At 34.4% G+C, this 13,215-nt stretch overlaps 1 protein-coding gene across 2 annotated transcripts; it reads left to right on the forward strand.

The window, feature by feature from the left end:
- Positions 1-808: 808 nt before the first annotated feature.
- On the forward strand, positions 809-9,531 carry LOC145629200 (uncharacterized). 2 transcript variants are annotated; one of them, XM_081681741.1, is made up of 6 exons: positions 809-936; positions 1,836-2,869; positions 3,930-6,214; positions 7,454-7,553; positions 8,844-8,965; positions 9,320-9,531. In XM_081681741.1, the coding sequence occupies exons 2-3, from the start codon at positions 1,857-1,859 to the stop codon at positions 4,732-4,734; spliced, it is 1,818 nt and encodes a 605-aa protein (XP_081537867.1). In that variant the 5' UTR covers positions 809-936; positions 1,836-1,856; the 3' UTR covers positions 4,735-6,214; positions 7,454-7,553; positions 8,844-8,965; positions 9,320-9,531. The 2 variants fall into 2 exon arrangements, with proteins under 2 accessions (XP_081537867.1, XP_081537868.1); XM_081681742.1 differs by lacking the exons at positions 7,454-7,553; positions 8,844-8,965; positions 9,320-9,531 and adding an exon at positions 7,171-7,231.
- The last annotated feature ends 3,684 nt before the right edge of the window (positions 9,532-13,215 follow it).

Raw genomic sequence — 13,215 nt, forward strand, 5'->3', positions numbered from 1 at the left:
ACGATCGTTAACCCCCAAATTCATAACTCCTTTCCTCAATCCCGTACTGCAATTTGCCAAATAGTTCGAGCAATTCGCCAAGTAATTCTCCAATTCGCAACACCTGCATTTCTCGGAATTTGTCAAGTAATTCTCTAATTCGCAGCACTTGCATTTCTCGGAAATTCAATTGCAAGGTTGAAGATTGGCCGCGAATTTTCGATCGAAATTCACTTAGATATTAAAATTCAATTTCACAATCTACTGTTAATCGAGAATCATCAATTTTCAATTTCTTAAGGTAGTATGTAGCAATTTCAATGGAGGAGGGAAAACTCACAAGAAAACGTAAAATACCTACCCTTTAGGGTTAACAATGCCCTTCATTTCTCACTTTTTCCTTAGGGTTTCGTAGAATTTGGCGGCGGTGCCGCCGGGAACGACTGCCGAAATGGTGGGTCGGGGTTCGTGTATATTGTGGTGTTGGGTTGCTGTCTGAGATCTTGGTAAAAATTCTGCCATTGTTATATTGAGAAGGAAGGATGAGGAAGAAGGGAAAACAGATGTTAACCCTTAGCTAACGCCCCAGTTAAGTGGCCACATCACCAGAAAAGTAGAAAATATTAAAATAATAAAACAAGTGCTGATATTTGCGAAAATGCCATCATATTAACATGTTATGTCAATATGTATTATTAATTGGGCACCGCTCATAATGTAATGCACAACCCTTAAGTGGCGGACCCACCCTTAGTCACGGTGGGTCAACATGACCTAGCAAAAAAAAAAAAAAAAAAAAACACTAAAAGGCTGAACGAAGGAATTGAAAGTGGGAAAAACAAAACAGACATAATACTCCGTAACATTCTCTTCTCTCTCTTCTACAATCTCAAAGTCACGGATTTCGCCATTCGCTACACTCCTACAGCGTTCTTGTGTGCCCTTCGACTCTTCTAGGTAAGTTAATTGATTTTTAAGTTTTTAATTTCGTATTATATACTAATTATTGACTTGTTGGGTTGATTTTGTGTTTAATTGAGTTGTTTATGTTATTTAATCTAGTCAATTAGTGTGTATGCTCTTTGAATTGTTATTAAATTTATCAAATTAGGGAGTTAGGGTTTCTGATTTTTTTAGGAATTGATAATATTGAATTGCTGATTTTTATTTCTTTGAAATTGATATTATGAATTGGCAATGGGCTAGTAAAATTAATGATTTCATATTTTATCTATGAAATTAGGGGAGTTAAGATTTAAGAACTTAGGGTTTTTGATTTTTGTTTTGGAATTGATTAGTTTGGATAATTGCTTTTCTGATTTTTTGAAATTGATATTAGTAGTGGTCAATTGGATATAGTGATTAGTGATTTTGAATAATTGCCTTGAATCTGTATATGTTCAGTGCTAAGCTCACTATTAGTGTTTTAGCTATACTTTATTAGCAGTCGGAGGTGACCCCAGCACCCGAAAAATCCCGGATCTGCCACCCTTTCCCTGATATTGATGGTAATTGTTTCTGATGATGAATTATTGAAAGTTGTAGGAGCTAAATTAAGTAATTTACTTGAAGTATATGATGCTTTGTTTTGACTTTTGAGCTGTATATGGTTCATAGTCACTTCAATTGAATAAAAAAGTACACTTGCTTTGAATGAATCTTTGGTGTGAGTTGCTTGGTGTGAGTACATTATTAGATGAACAAATAATGTAGCTGTTTTATTTTCAATCTTGCTTTTCTTCCCGCGTTGGAGTCTGACTATATAGTTATTTGTGAATTCAAATACTTAATCTAGTTGAATTTTTTTGTTCATTTTCTTGTATTCTTTTGACCCCAACGTATTGATGATTATGCAGTTAATTTATTCATTTCTTGATATGGATTTGGATCTCAAGCAGTATGCTGACAAGTATTACAATGTTTCGATAGAGGAGATTCAGAAAATTAGAGCTGAGAATTATAGTAATGTGTGGTTTGATGCAACAATCAGATCTCTTCATGAGAGGAGGGAGTGGGAAAAGTTTTTTGGCAGACGTGCTCTCCGCACACAGCCCCTTGCTCATATATTGTCAGTAGCTTTCAAACCAAAAGATGGAAGTAGGGATAAGCCGCATGCTATGTATGGTTACATCTATGTTGAGTATTTTGATTCGAAAAATAATGTGGTGTCTGAGTTGTATAAAAGAGAGAGGAGTGAAGCTGAGATTTTAGGAAGTGACGGGTTGTTGACATTAAATGGTCCTGATTACTCATTTTGGCCAAATTATGCATGTATGCCATTGATAAAAAATAAAATAACTCTGAAGTTATTTGATGAGACCGGCAACATAATTGCAAGATCTTTCTTTTTGGATGAAACAAATATTGAAGATGATTATGAACAAGTTAAGTTTATGTCCATTGATTGCGAGCAAGGGTCTATTATTTTTAAGTACATTTGTATTCCATTTGGAGTTCATTGTAGAATAGAAATTAAAGTTTGTAGTAGACAAGGTAAACAACATGATGGTTTGAATGTGAATGGAAGGATTATTGCTCGTTATGCCAATACATATGGGAATTATTCTTCTGAAGATTGTGTTTTGTTTGATAAGCATGACTCCCCTGTTGAGATCAACACTGCCAAACGGTTTCCACTTTCTAGATGTTGGGTGTCATTACCAGCTTATTCTTCTCTTGTTGTGGACCTTAATTTGTATGAATTTAAAACAATGCGAAATATTGTTGATCAATCAGTGGAGTTGTCGGCTGAAGATGGGAGAATGACATCAAGTTCCATCATGCTGGATGATTTAGCTATTCATGTTCATGTCGCATGGTTCTCACCTGATGTGGTTGGACAACGGATTGACTCTAAGATTGGATTCCCATCTAGCTTTGAACTCTCGTGGTATGTTGCCTGTTTATCTATGCTTAAAAATTCTTATATGATCTATCTTGCTTATATGTCGATAATATCGTTATTTGCTTGGCAAATATGAAACTCAATAAAATCCATAGTGTATGTTGGTATGTTTACAATTGTCAAATGGTGCAACAATTTTACCCAATGAATGCCTACTTGTAATTGTGACTTTGTTTTTGGGGCTGTGTTTTGCCTTAAATTTATCGGTGTAGGTTAGATTTTACTAGACACCTTTCCCTATATCTAGTATTAAATTTTATAGAATAAATGTGATTCTAAGGCTTAGGCTGTAACATGGATTATTCTGTAATGGTGTATTGTTTTCATTTTTCTAATGCACTAAGTGCTTCTTAGTCGATTCGGCAACTGAGCTTGATTTCGAATTAGATTAATATCGGATGTTAGTTAAGGTTGGTAGAATTCTATTGACAAGTTTATTATTCGATTTTCAATAGAGTTGTAGGGAATTAATAGGTCTTTTAGATATCTTATGGTAATAATATTTGCTTATACTTGCTAAGTTTGAATTTGGAATGTTATATTTTACATAATCTGACTACATATACTGCTGGAATGCTTTAGTTTACTTTATTCTTAAACGGGGATGACTGAGAGATTTGATTTATGTTATTTAATGTGTATGAACAACAATGCTAAATGTTGGGTAATGTATTGATATCAAGTAGTATTTTTTTCTGGTTTTATATCAAGTATAAAATTGATTCCGAGGTTAAATTTATTTGTGAGGTTCTCTAGTTATAATCAATATCCATGGACTATTATACATAGCTTTTGGCTGTTAATTGATATTGGAAGATAGATGAGCTAGTCTTGTTCATGAACTAGTGAAGTATCAAATGGGTCTTATGATTATGTTTAAATGCCAAAATATTGGACTATTTGATTGTGATTATTGAGCAAATTAAGGACTTCGAGCCATTTGGATATAAATATCATGTTCATGTGAATGTATATATTATTTAATATGTTGTTTGAATACAGAATGAATTTTTTTCCTTGGATTTTGCTTGAAAACTTTGGTCAGGAATCTTCGTGCTCATCAGAGTAAGCCATGTGCATCTCCTGCCTTGGAGATTTTCTCTGTCTTTTTTGGTGGAAGAAGGCAAAAGACTGTGCAAATTTTTGGTTCAATTGAGGTTTTATCGGATGATGATGACAGGATTTGTTATATCTTTAACAGAGATAAAAAAGATGCCTTGATATTATCTGAAAATGAGAAATCATTACCTGTATCAGATGGTTCCAGAGTTTTTGATGATTGTAGTTCATTACAAATGAAGTTTAGCATAAAGGATACTGAAGACCGTTTAGCTATTCGAGGCTTAGTGGATTGGGCAGCTTCTGTACTTGACACTTCTTTGTGGTATGAAAAGCAATTGTGTTCTCTTATTCCGGGTCAACAGGGAGGATTTGCAGCAATACACTATTCAATCTTCTCAGAAGCTGTTGGTGCAAACATTAAGGTGTTTCTAAATCCTAAAACAGGATGTGGTGATGTTTGTCCTAAGATTTGGGGTAGCCTTATTGCTCAATATAGTTGCTATGACTATACATCGCGCTTTAACAAAGACTACTACCGGATTGTGTTATTCGAGAAGATTCAGGATGATCTAATTCAAGTAAGTGATGATTCGAGAATACCACTTTCAAGATCTATGATTGTTGTTCCATCATATGCCTCTCTTATTGTCAACGTAGATATATTATTTGGCAAATCTGATGAAAACTTTTCATGTGCTACAAAAATTGAAATTGGTGAAGGTTTCAAGATTGTAGAGACAAATAGTTATCTTCTTCGTATTGAGGTCGATTGGTGTGATATTAAATGATATTTATTGTATTATTTAGGAACTCTTTTGGTCATTAATCTTAGAGTAGAGATCTGGCTAGTGATGTTATGTTAATGTATTACTTAGGAACTTTTTGGTCTTTTGCCTTACTCTTCGTAGAGTAAAGGTTTCCCAAGTGATATTATATTATTGTTCAGTATTATCTAGGAACTCTTGTGGCGTTTGCCTTACTCTTAGCTATTATGTTCTTATATTTATATAAAAAAAAAATGCTGTTTTAACTCCATGCACTTGGTTTTGTCTCGTTTTCTTTGAGTTACAGGGCCTCCATAATGGTAGGATCCTAGCTTGTTGGCTCAACTATTGTCAATTGAGAGATTTTTTCTGAGAGTTTATTCTTAGTGTTGATCATTGGAAATGCTTAGATAACAATTGTGATTTTTATATAGTTTGCTTGCCCACCATCATCATGTGTCCTTTGTTGAGTAAGATGTGTATTCTGAAGCCTGGTGTATCTTGCTCAAGTGTTACGCTTAAATGTATTACAGTGTTGGATTTTTTGAGGCATGGTCAGGTTTGATAAGAGTTGTCTAATATTGTCATGCTGGTACCTTAATAAACTTATATAGTGATGAATTACATATCCTACCTGAAGTGCATCATAGGGCAAATTGGGAATTTTGGTTGCTCTGTTTGATAGCATGTTAAAAAAAAAAAAAAAAAAAAAAACAGGATTTAGGTTTTATTTAGTCTACACTTAACAACGTTAAAATGCTAAGAATGCCTTTTAATATGTTGAAAATTTCACTTAACATGTTGAAACATTTTCCCATTTGGTATTTGGATGAAACCTTTGTAGGGGAAAACTCATGAAAAAGTTTTCCTGAGCTATCTGACAAAAGGTGGCAATCTGCAAGTATTTCTTCAACTTCATAGACAAGCTCTTACAAATCAGCTAGAGTGCATTTCAGAAGCTCGTTTTTCCTTTTGAGCCTCTCTGCGTCCTCGTAGAAGCTTTTCATGTATAGGAGATCGGTTTGTACCTTCTGAAACTGATCCCTGTAACCAGTAGAATATTACCTTCCTTGACAAGGACTTTGAAGAGTCTTTCCAAACATACATTCACTTCTCTCCTGATTAAACAGCAATGGCATTTCAGAATTGCAAGTCACAGAACGAAAAGAGAAAAGTGTGACATAATAAAAGAGCTCTCTGCTTGGATTACCTTGCTCTTGATTAGCACAAGCCTGCTCACTTAAATCATTCATGATAACTTCAGGCTGTTGGAATGTAGATGGGTGACCTTAAGCAGTGTCATCTCGCTCATCATGCTGCTTTGTGAGATGTTAGGAATTCTCAAGTTTGGGGGATATTTTTGGGGATTAGGTGCATTTGATTCGTCTTTCTAATGGTGGAACTGAGCTTGTATGTGAAGGATTGTTCTCTCACCCAAATGAGATCTGGGACCTTGCTTCTTGTCCTTTTGATCAGCGTATCTTCTCTACCGTCTTTTTTAATGGTAATTTATTGACTATTTTATTGCTTTCTTTGCGTTTCGATTTATTTGATTGAAGTTGGACTTGTAGAAAATGCTACTTTAGTTGATGTCTTTGTGCACAATTGGCTGATATATTGGAATGTGATTGTTGATGATTGTCATTTGTCAAAACTACTTTTTCACTTGGTTCAGGTGTATTTTCATTTTTATCTGAATTCAGAACTTGAAATGTCGTTTAATGTGGGCTGGTGAAGAGAGCGAAAAGGAATACCGTTTGTGTCAAGATATTCTTTTATTGCGGAGAAATTGCATGGTGTTTCCTAGGAATGCATTGGTGCATACTTACAAAACTAGATTTAAGCATCCTCCTGAATGATTACATCTTATCTAATAAAAGTTTCTGATATAATTCAAAATTTCCAGTTCAAAGTGTTAAGATCACCCGTAAAAAAAAAAAAGCATCGAGTCAATTAGTGAAACACGCTTTTGTTCAACTAAGGTACATTGTAATGATGATGTTGCCTGTTTAATGCATACCTGCATACCTATCCATCAGCAAGTCAGCTCCAGTTTTTCGAACAAACTATGAAAACTTAATCTGTTTGGTTTATCTACTATCTATGCTCATTTTTATTCCATGCACATATTTGTTTATTCACCATTATATAATTTAAATCACGAACCAAACCAAGGAGACCAGAAAAACTTTAAATAATAAGCCTTAATGATGAAAGATTCCGCTTGATTGGAATCTTCTTCTAACACGAACCTCATAATAACATGTCCTTCTGTCCCAGAGCATGTGTAATTTATGTAATATAAGATTGCATTATTCGGCTTCTAAATTTTAATGGTGGAGAGAATTGGATACTTCCTGCTAATGATTATAACAAATACCCGCGACCAAGTTACTAAAATATCTTTTTCCCTCTAAATTTTCTATCTTGTTACTTACCATTTTTCCCATTTATGTAAAGGTGAATCATATGGAGCAGCCATATGGCAGATTCCTGAATTGTATGGCCAGTTAAATTCGCCTGGCCATACTTATACTGTTTCTGATCAGGTCCTTAATTTTGTACTGTAAAATTTTCCTGGATTTTGTTTGACATTATACTTATACTGTCTGGCACGTGGCCTTCTGCAGCAGTTTGCTGACTAATTGAAAATTTGTGCAATGTGCTGATTGGGTTCTTATTTTTTACTTATCAGTTTTTGCATCCTTGAATGTTATAGTTATTTAATGTGTCTATTCTGCAGTGTTCTTTGGTGGCCTACAGGAAGGCATGATATATTAATTAGCATTGATGAGCAGAATCTGTTCTTGTGGAGTTTGGATTCTTCAAAGAAGACCGCTCAGGTATTTGGATCCTCTCTCAGTGAAATTCGGTTTCATGTAAAAACTTTGGGTCCTTAAAATTGGAGATGTATATGTTTATTTCCCCTTTGATGGACGTAATTAATAGGAGAGTAGAGAAGGGTATATTTTGTTTTCACTTTCTGGGTCCTATTTCCTGAGGTAAAGGTCGTGGACTGGAATTTTTGAAATATGAAATTCTTACTTCTTTTGGTCTCTCAACTTACTTATTTAGAAATTGAGGTAATTTGCAATGTAAAATAGTTGAGAAGTATAAAGTTGTGATGTAGTATTTGCTACAAGCATAAACCTTGGATGTCCTTGATATAATTTTTGTATGCCCTACTTCATATTGAGCTGTACCTGTATATAACAGAAAGATTGTGGCAGTTTCCCATTTCCTCTGAGCTTCGTCTTACATTGCCTGGAAAGTGTTGAATTTTTAAAAGCTGAGCTCTTCAGATGTTAGGAGGACTTTTATAATTCGTCTATTTGAGGTGTGAAAGTGCTCCTGCTTCCTAAAGGATTTGCTGATGTGTCTTTAACTTGTCCTCGCTGCAAATTTATTTCTATCAGCTTACTATTGTAAGATAATACTAATTCACTTTCCTTAATGCTTTTCTATTATGGATATATGGTCTAATATTGCTTTTATCATTTGCAATAAACTTTTCTAAGTGTTTCACTAATCTTCCCAATATGCACTAATTATGATGAAGCCTAAAAATGATCAAAGAATGGACAAAATAGGGGTTAGTGGTGGTCTATTTATCAAGACCATGAACTAGCCTAATGATAAAGGACCTTAAACGAGTTACCAGTTTAATGAAAGACGTCTCTTTCTAAGCTTGAGATAATTATTCACTTGGTGATGGGTTCACAACTGTAGAATGAAAATGGTTCTGCTTTTAGTCAAAAAGGGCTCCAAACTTGGTCATTACTTCATTCCACTTCTTGAGTTTTCCCACTATGTTTTCTCAGTCAGCAACTATAGCTATCGGGGCCTATATCCAATCCATTCTGGTATCTAAATGACTTGGGTAATTGTTGATTTGTTGTTAAAATTGAAAGCACAAGGGAAAGAAAATGCTTGCGAGTTTGACATAGTTACGGTTACAGAGGCTGCAAAAGGTTAATGAGTCTACCATACCTATATCTTGGTCTGCATTGGGCTTCATTTTTGCTAATCAATTCGTATTTATGTCTTTATAATGTGTTATATCTCATGTAAAAGTGCCTGCTTTTAATTCAACATCATCTGGTTCTTTATATGAATGTTCCTGTGTTTTCTAGGTACAGTCACAGGAATCAGCTGGTGTGCTTCATTACCTAACTGGTGGAGCATGGGATCCTCATGATGTGAATTCTGTTACATTAACTAGAGCAATCCAGCTCTGGGATTTACGGACAATGAAGTATGTTCTGATACTTGCTCTCATCGTTGATATTTTCTCCTCTTTGTCATATATTTGTCTCGAAATTTTGTTTTGGACTGGAGGAAGTAAATACCTTCCAGCAGACAATGCTGAAGCCTGAAGGATTCATTTGTTTATTGTTTTATTTGTGGCATCTAACCTATCAAGGTTTTAAATTATATTTGATCGACAGTCTATGGGCCTTTCTCAAAAAGGTTCTATGTAGAGACCATGTTAATGTAATTAGGTTTCTTCTTGATGGCCATCTATTTAGAGATAATGATATTATTACATGAGCTGCTTTTCAATGTGTATTTTCCATATCTATGCCTTACAAGGCCCTATACCTTTCAGATTATGTTTGTGCAATGGCAGCTTGGCCTCCTGTTAGCTGACCATATGGTCCCTGGGACATGCTGTGTTTACGTGCTGTTGGACTAAAAATTTCAGGATGAATAACTCAATTGAGCAACTGCATGCCCGCAATGTGGATTATGATGCCAAAAAGAGCAATGTTCTGGTAAGCTGCTTATTTAGCTTAATGAACCTCATAGCTCCAACCTGTATTGCCATTGCTTTTAGTATAGTGCTTATTGTAGTTTCCATCCAAAAGTTACGTAAATAAACTAATGGAGGACCTGTCCCCATCACACATTTAATAATTGTCTTCATGTATACTCTTTTAGATGTCCCAAAATTATCTTCCTATCATCTGTTTTGATAGAAAAATTTCCCACACCACACGTTTTGGGTCTTTATTCTTACCACTTTTTGTTTCTCCGTCACATTAGCTTTTTTTCTCACAATTCCAACTCTAAATACTATTTGTTTCTTTCTTTACCCACACTTAAATTTTTTTTGCAAACATTTAACCACTTTATGGCCATGTCAACTAAATTTCTTAATATGTGTGACAAAGCCTTACCGGAAAGTAATTGTGGGCAGAGGGAGTATATATATTAGAAAATATGGGTCTGGTGAAGATTTTCTGTATTGTTGTCCACTCACACCGATTGGGCATAAGTTCCCAATTGCTGAACAGCACCTGCATAGTTTCAACTTGTGTGAAAAAAGTTCAGACAACAGCTCTGGACGAGACATTCTTTAACAGTTGACGGTGCATGGAAGCCTTTTGATGGTCATGATTTCTACCAGATTCATTGTTAGAATCTGTTTACAGTCGATATCAAAGATAGTTTAACGTGAAATCACAGTATACTAGGGCATGTAGGCTGTATACTATTTTTTTTAATGCTATTGACGTATAAGTGCTGGCAGTTACCTATTAGAAGAAAAGGTTTTAATTTTTGACATGAAGGTGGAAGAAATGATGTGGAATTGGGACCAGGAAAGATAGCTAATACCTTTAGACTATATGAAAGAATGTCTGGACAATTTAATTCCTAATATAAAATCACAGTATTTTAAGACTTGTAAATTTGATAATAGTTTTTAGATGCTATTGACATATCAGTCCTGTAGATAAGGGAGAGGATTCCTTGAGCAATTAGAGAACTCAAAATTCTATTTTCTCTCTTAGATTAACGGCCCCTTTCAAAGGTGGTAATAAATGGTTGAATCAGCTGTGAATTTGTAGGGTCGTTACTTGGTCAATGTTAAAGGGGTTACTTCATCAGTGTAGTTATAGGGTTACTCGTTTTATTTTTTCAGCAATTTTTTTTCTTATTTATGGTACATCTTATATCTATAGCTTTTATTAAAATAGAGTTAAATCATATTCATGAAAATGGATATTTAATGTTCAATATATACATGTATATTTAACAACAATCTATGGTAACAGAAATAAATTTTATTTATTTTAATTATTTGCTCCTACATAAAACCTATAGCTATAATTAACAACAATCTATTATAACAACAATCAAAGAGTCGAATAGAAAGATCAAGGAGGAAAGAAGAGCGTTATTTTTGTTTTCTCTGGTTTGTCGTTTGAGACTTGAGCTTTTTTGTATTTTTTAATTTTGTTTTTAATTTTTTTACTGGGTCACGTGACCCACCGTGACCTAAGGGCTAAGGTGGGTCCACCACCAAATAAATATAAGTATATAATAAACATATCAATGCAATTATGCAAAGTCTTAAACTCTTGATTATATAATCATGTTAGGTAAACCAAAGTCAAAGTTTGACCTAATCTATCTATACTAATCTATTAAAAAGCATTCCTAAGAATGTCTATCTATATTAATTAATTAATAATCTATTAAAAGGCGTTCCTAAGAACGTATGTACCGATGTACGCCACATTGATCCCCTCATTTCGCCACATCACTTACTCAACTCCTTATTATGCCACGTCAACCACTCAACTCCTCAATATGTCACGTCATCCAAACAACCAACAATTTTCCATGTTGTCTCAGCTATATTGAAAAAAAATATATATATATATAGATGAAAGGGTTCGTACACTTGACATCTTAGACGAAAGGTTATTGTTTAACCATCTAAGCTAGCACTGTCAAAACGGTTTGACAGTTCGGTTTCGGTTCGGTTTGAAATCGGTTCGGTATTTAATCGGGTCGGTTTGGAATCGGTTTAATTGTCTCACGGGTCGGTTTTGGTTCGGTTTAAATAGTTATCGGTTCGATTCGGTTTCGGTTTATTCTTAAGCGGTTTTAATTCGGTTCGGGTAGTAAACGGTTCGGTGCAGACGGGTTGCGGTTTGTTAACGGTGCGGTGTAAACGGATTTTATCCCGGTTCAAACAGTTTCGGGTTGGAAACGGTTTCGGGTTAGAAACAGTTCGGTTCTTTCGGTTTTGGTTCGGTTTAAATAGTTATCGGTTCGATTCGGTTTCGGTTTATTCTTAAGCGGTTTTAATTCGGTTCAGGTAGTAAACGGTTCGGTGCAGACGGGTTGCGGTTTGTTAACGGTGCGGTGTAAACGGATTTTATCCCGGTTCAAACAGTTTCGGGTTGGAAACGGTTTCGGGTTAGAAACAGTTCGGTTCTTTTTTGGTTCAGTTTTTAACTGGTTCGGTTGTTTTTCGGTTCAGTTTATAACTGGTTCGGTTCTTCGATGGTTTAACCACTTTAACGTTATTCATATCGGTTCCATTTCAAGTTTACTAAATTATGGTTCGGGTCGGTTTTCGGTTTCAAAAAATAAATTGTTTATCGAGTTGTTTGGATTCGGGCAGTTAAATGGTTTTGTTTTGAAATTTGATAGTACTTGCTAACCTTTTGCGTTCACAAGTTTTACATAAAGTCGGCAAGTCGCGAATCATTTCATATTTAGGCATCATATTATAAACAAATTCTCATTGATTTTATAAATACATATTATGTTCTGTTTCAAGTTTAGTCATACTGATCTTACTAGTTTATTACGAAGTAGATTATAAGAGTTAGTGTATTAATGTATTATTGTTTTACAATTAGGTTATTATATGCTTCTTATTTAATCATTTATATACTACGCGTCTACGCATAGTATCATAATCATGATTTGATGAGTTCTTGTGAAATGGAAATTTGCAATTTGGTAATTCGATACTTGATTAGTCAACAAGACTGATAATTATGACTCGTTTATCATTATATATTTTCGTGAAATTATGAAGATATTACAAAGTGCTTTGATTTGTATAATGAAAGAAAACACTAATGACTAATTAACAAGGTAATATTGATTAGTTCAATCGATCATATATTCATATGTACACATTATTAACAAATGGCATCTAACCATCTCATAGTTAAATATTCGTATCATCGTTATTCGTATGTATTAGTACAAAGTTATAGACTCATTAGTGATCTTTTTAAATTTATCTATTTATATATTTTATTAATATAACGTTTTTATAATTTTTACGTGTATGAAAATAAAGATATACTAGTAGATGTTTTAATACGTGTCTTGGGCACTGATCCCGATCAAATGGGGCAAAAAAATACTAAAGAATTGAGGGAATAATATTTTTGTAGATGAATGTACAACACACAAACACACACGGATCACCACTCTCAACCATAGATTAAAAAATCAATGGTTAGATTCTTTCTCCCACAACACACACGGATCACCACTCTCAACCATAGATTAAAAAAAAGAATGGTTAGATTCTTTCTCCCACAACACACACAGATCACCAATCTGAACCATAGATTAAAAAATCAATGGTTAGATTTACATGAAACCCTTTTGAAACCCTTTCACTTTACCACTCTCACTTTACCACTCTCACTGTACCACACACGGCGCCTCTCATTCTCACGCCAC

The sequence above is a fragment of the Chenopodium album genome, chromosome 4 (assembly GCF_948465745.1).
Source record: "Chenopodium album chromosome 4, dcCheAlbu1.1, whole genome shotgun sequence".
Taxonomy (NCBI): domain Eukaryota; kingdom Viridiplantae; phylum Streptophyta; class Magnoliopsida; order Caryophyllales; family Amaranthaceae; genus Chenopodium; species Chenopodium album.

Coding starts and splice junctions, on each gene's coding strand:
- LOC145629200 (XM_081681741.1), top strand. CDS start 1,857: ATGGATTTGGATCTCAAGCAGTATGCTGACAAGTATTACAATGTTTCG. Junction 2,870..3,929: donor TCTAGCTTTGAACTCTCGTG/GTATGTTGCCTG, acceptor AACTTTGGTCAG/GAATCTTCGTGCTCATCAGA.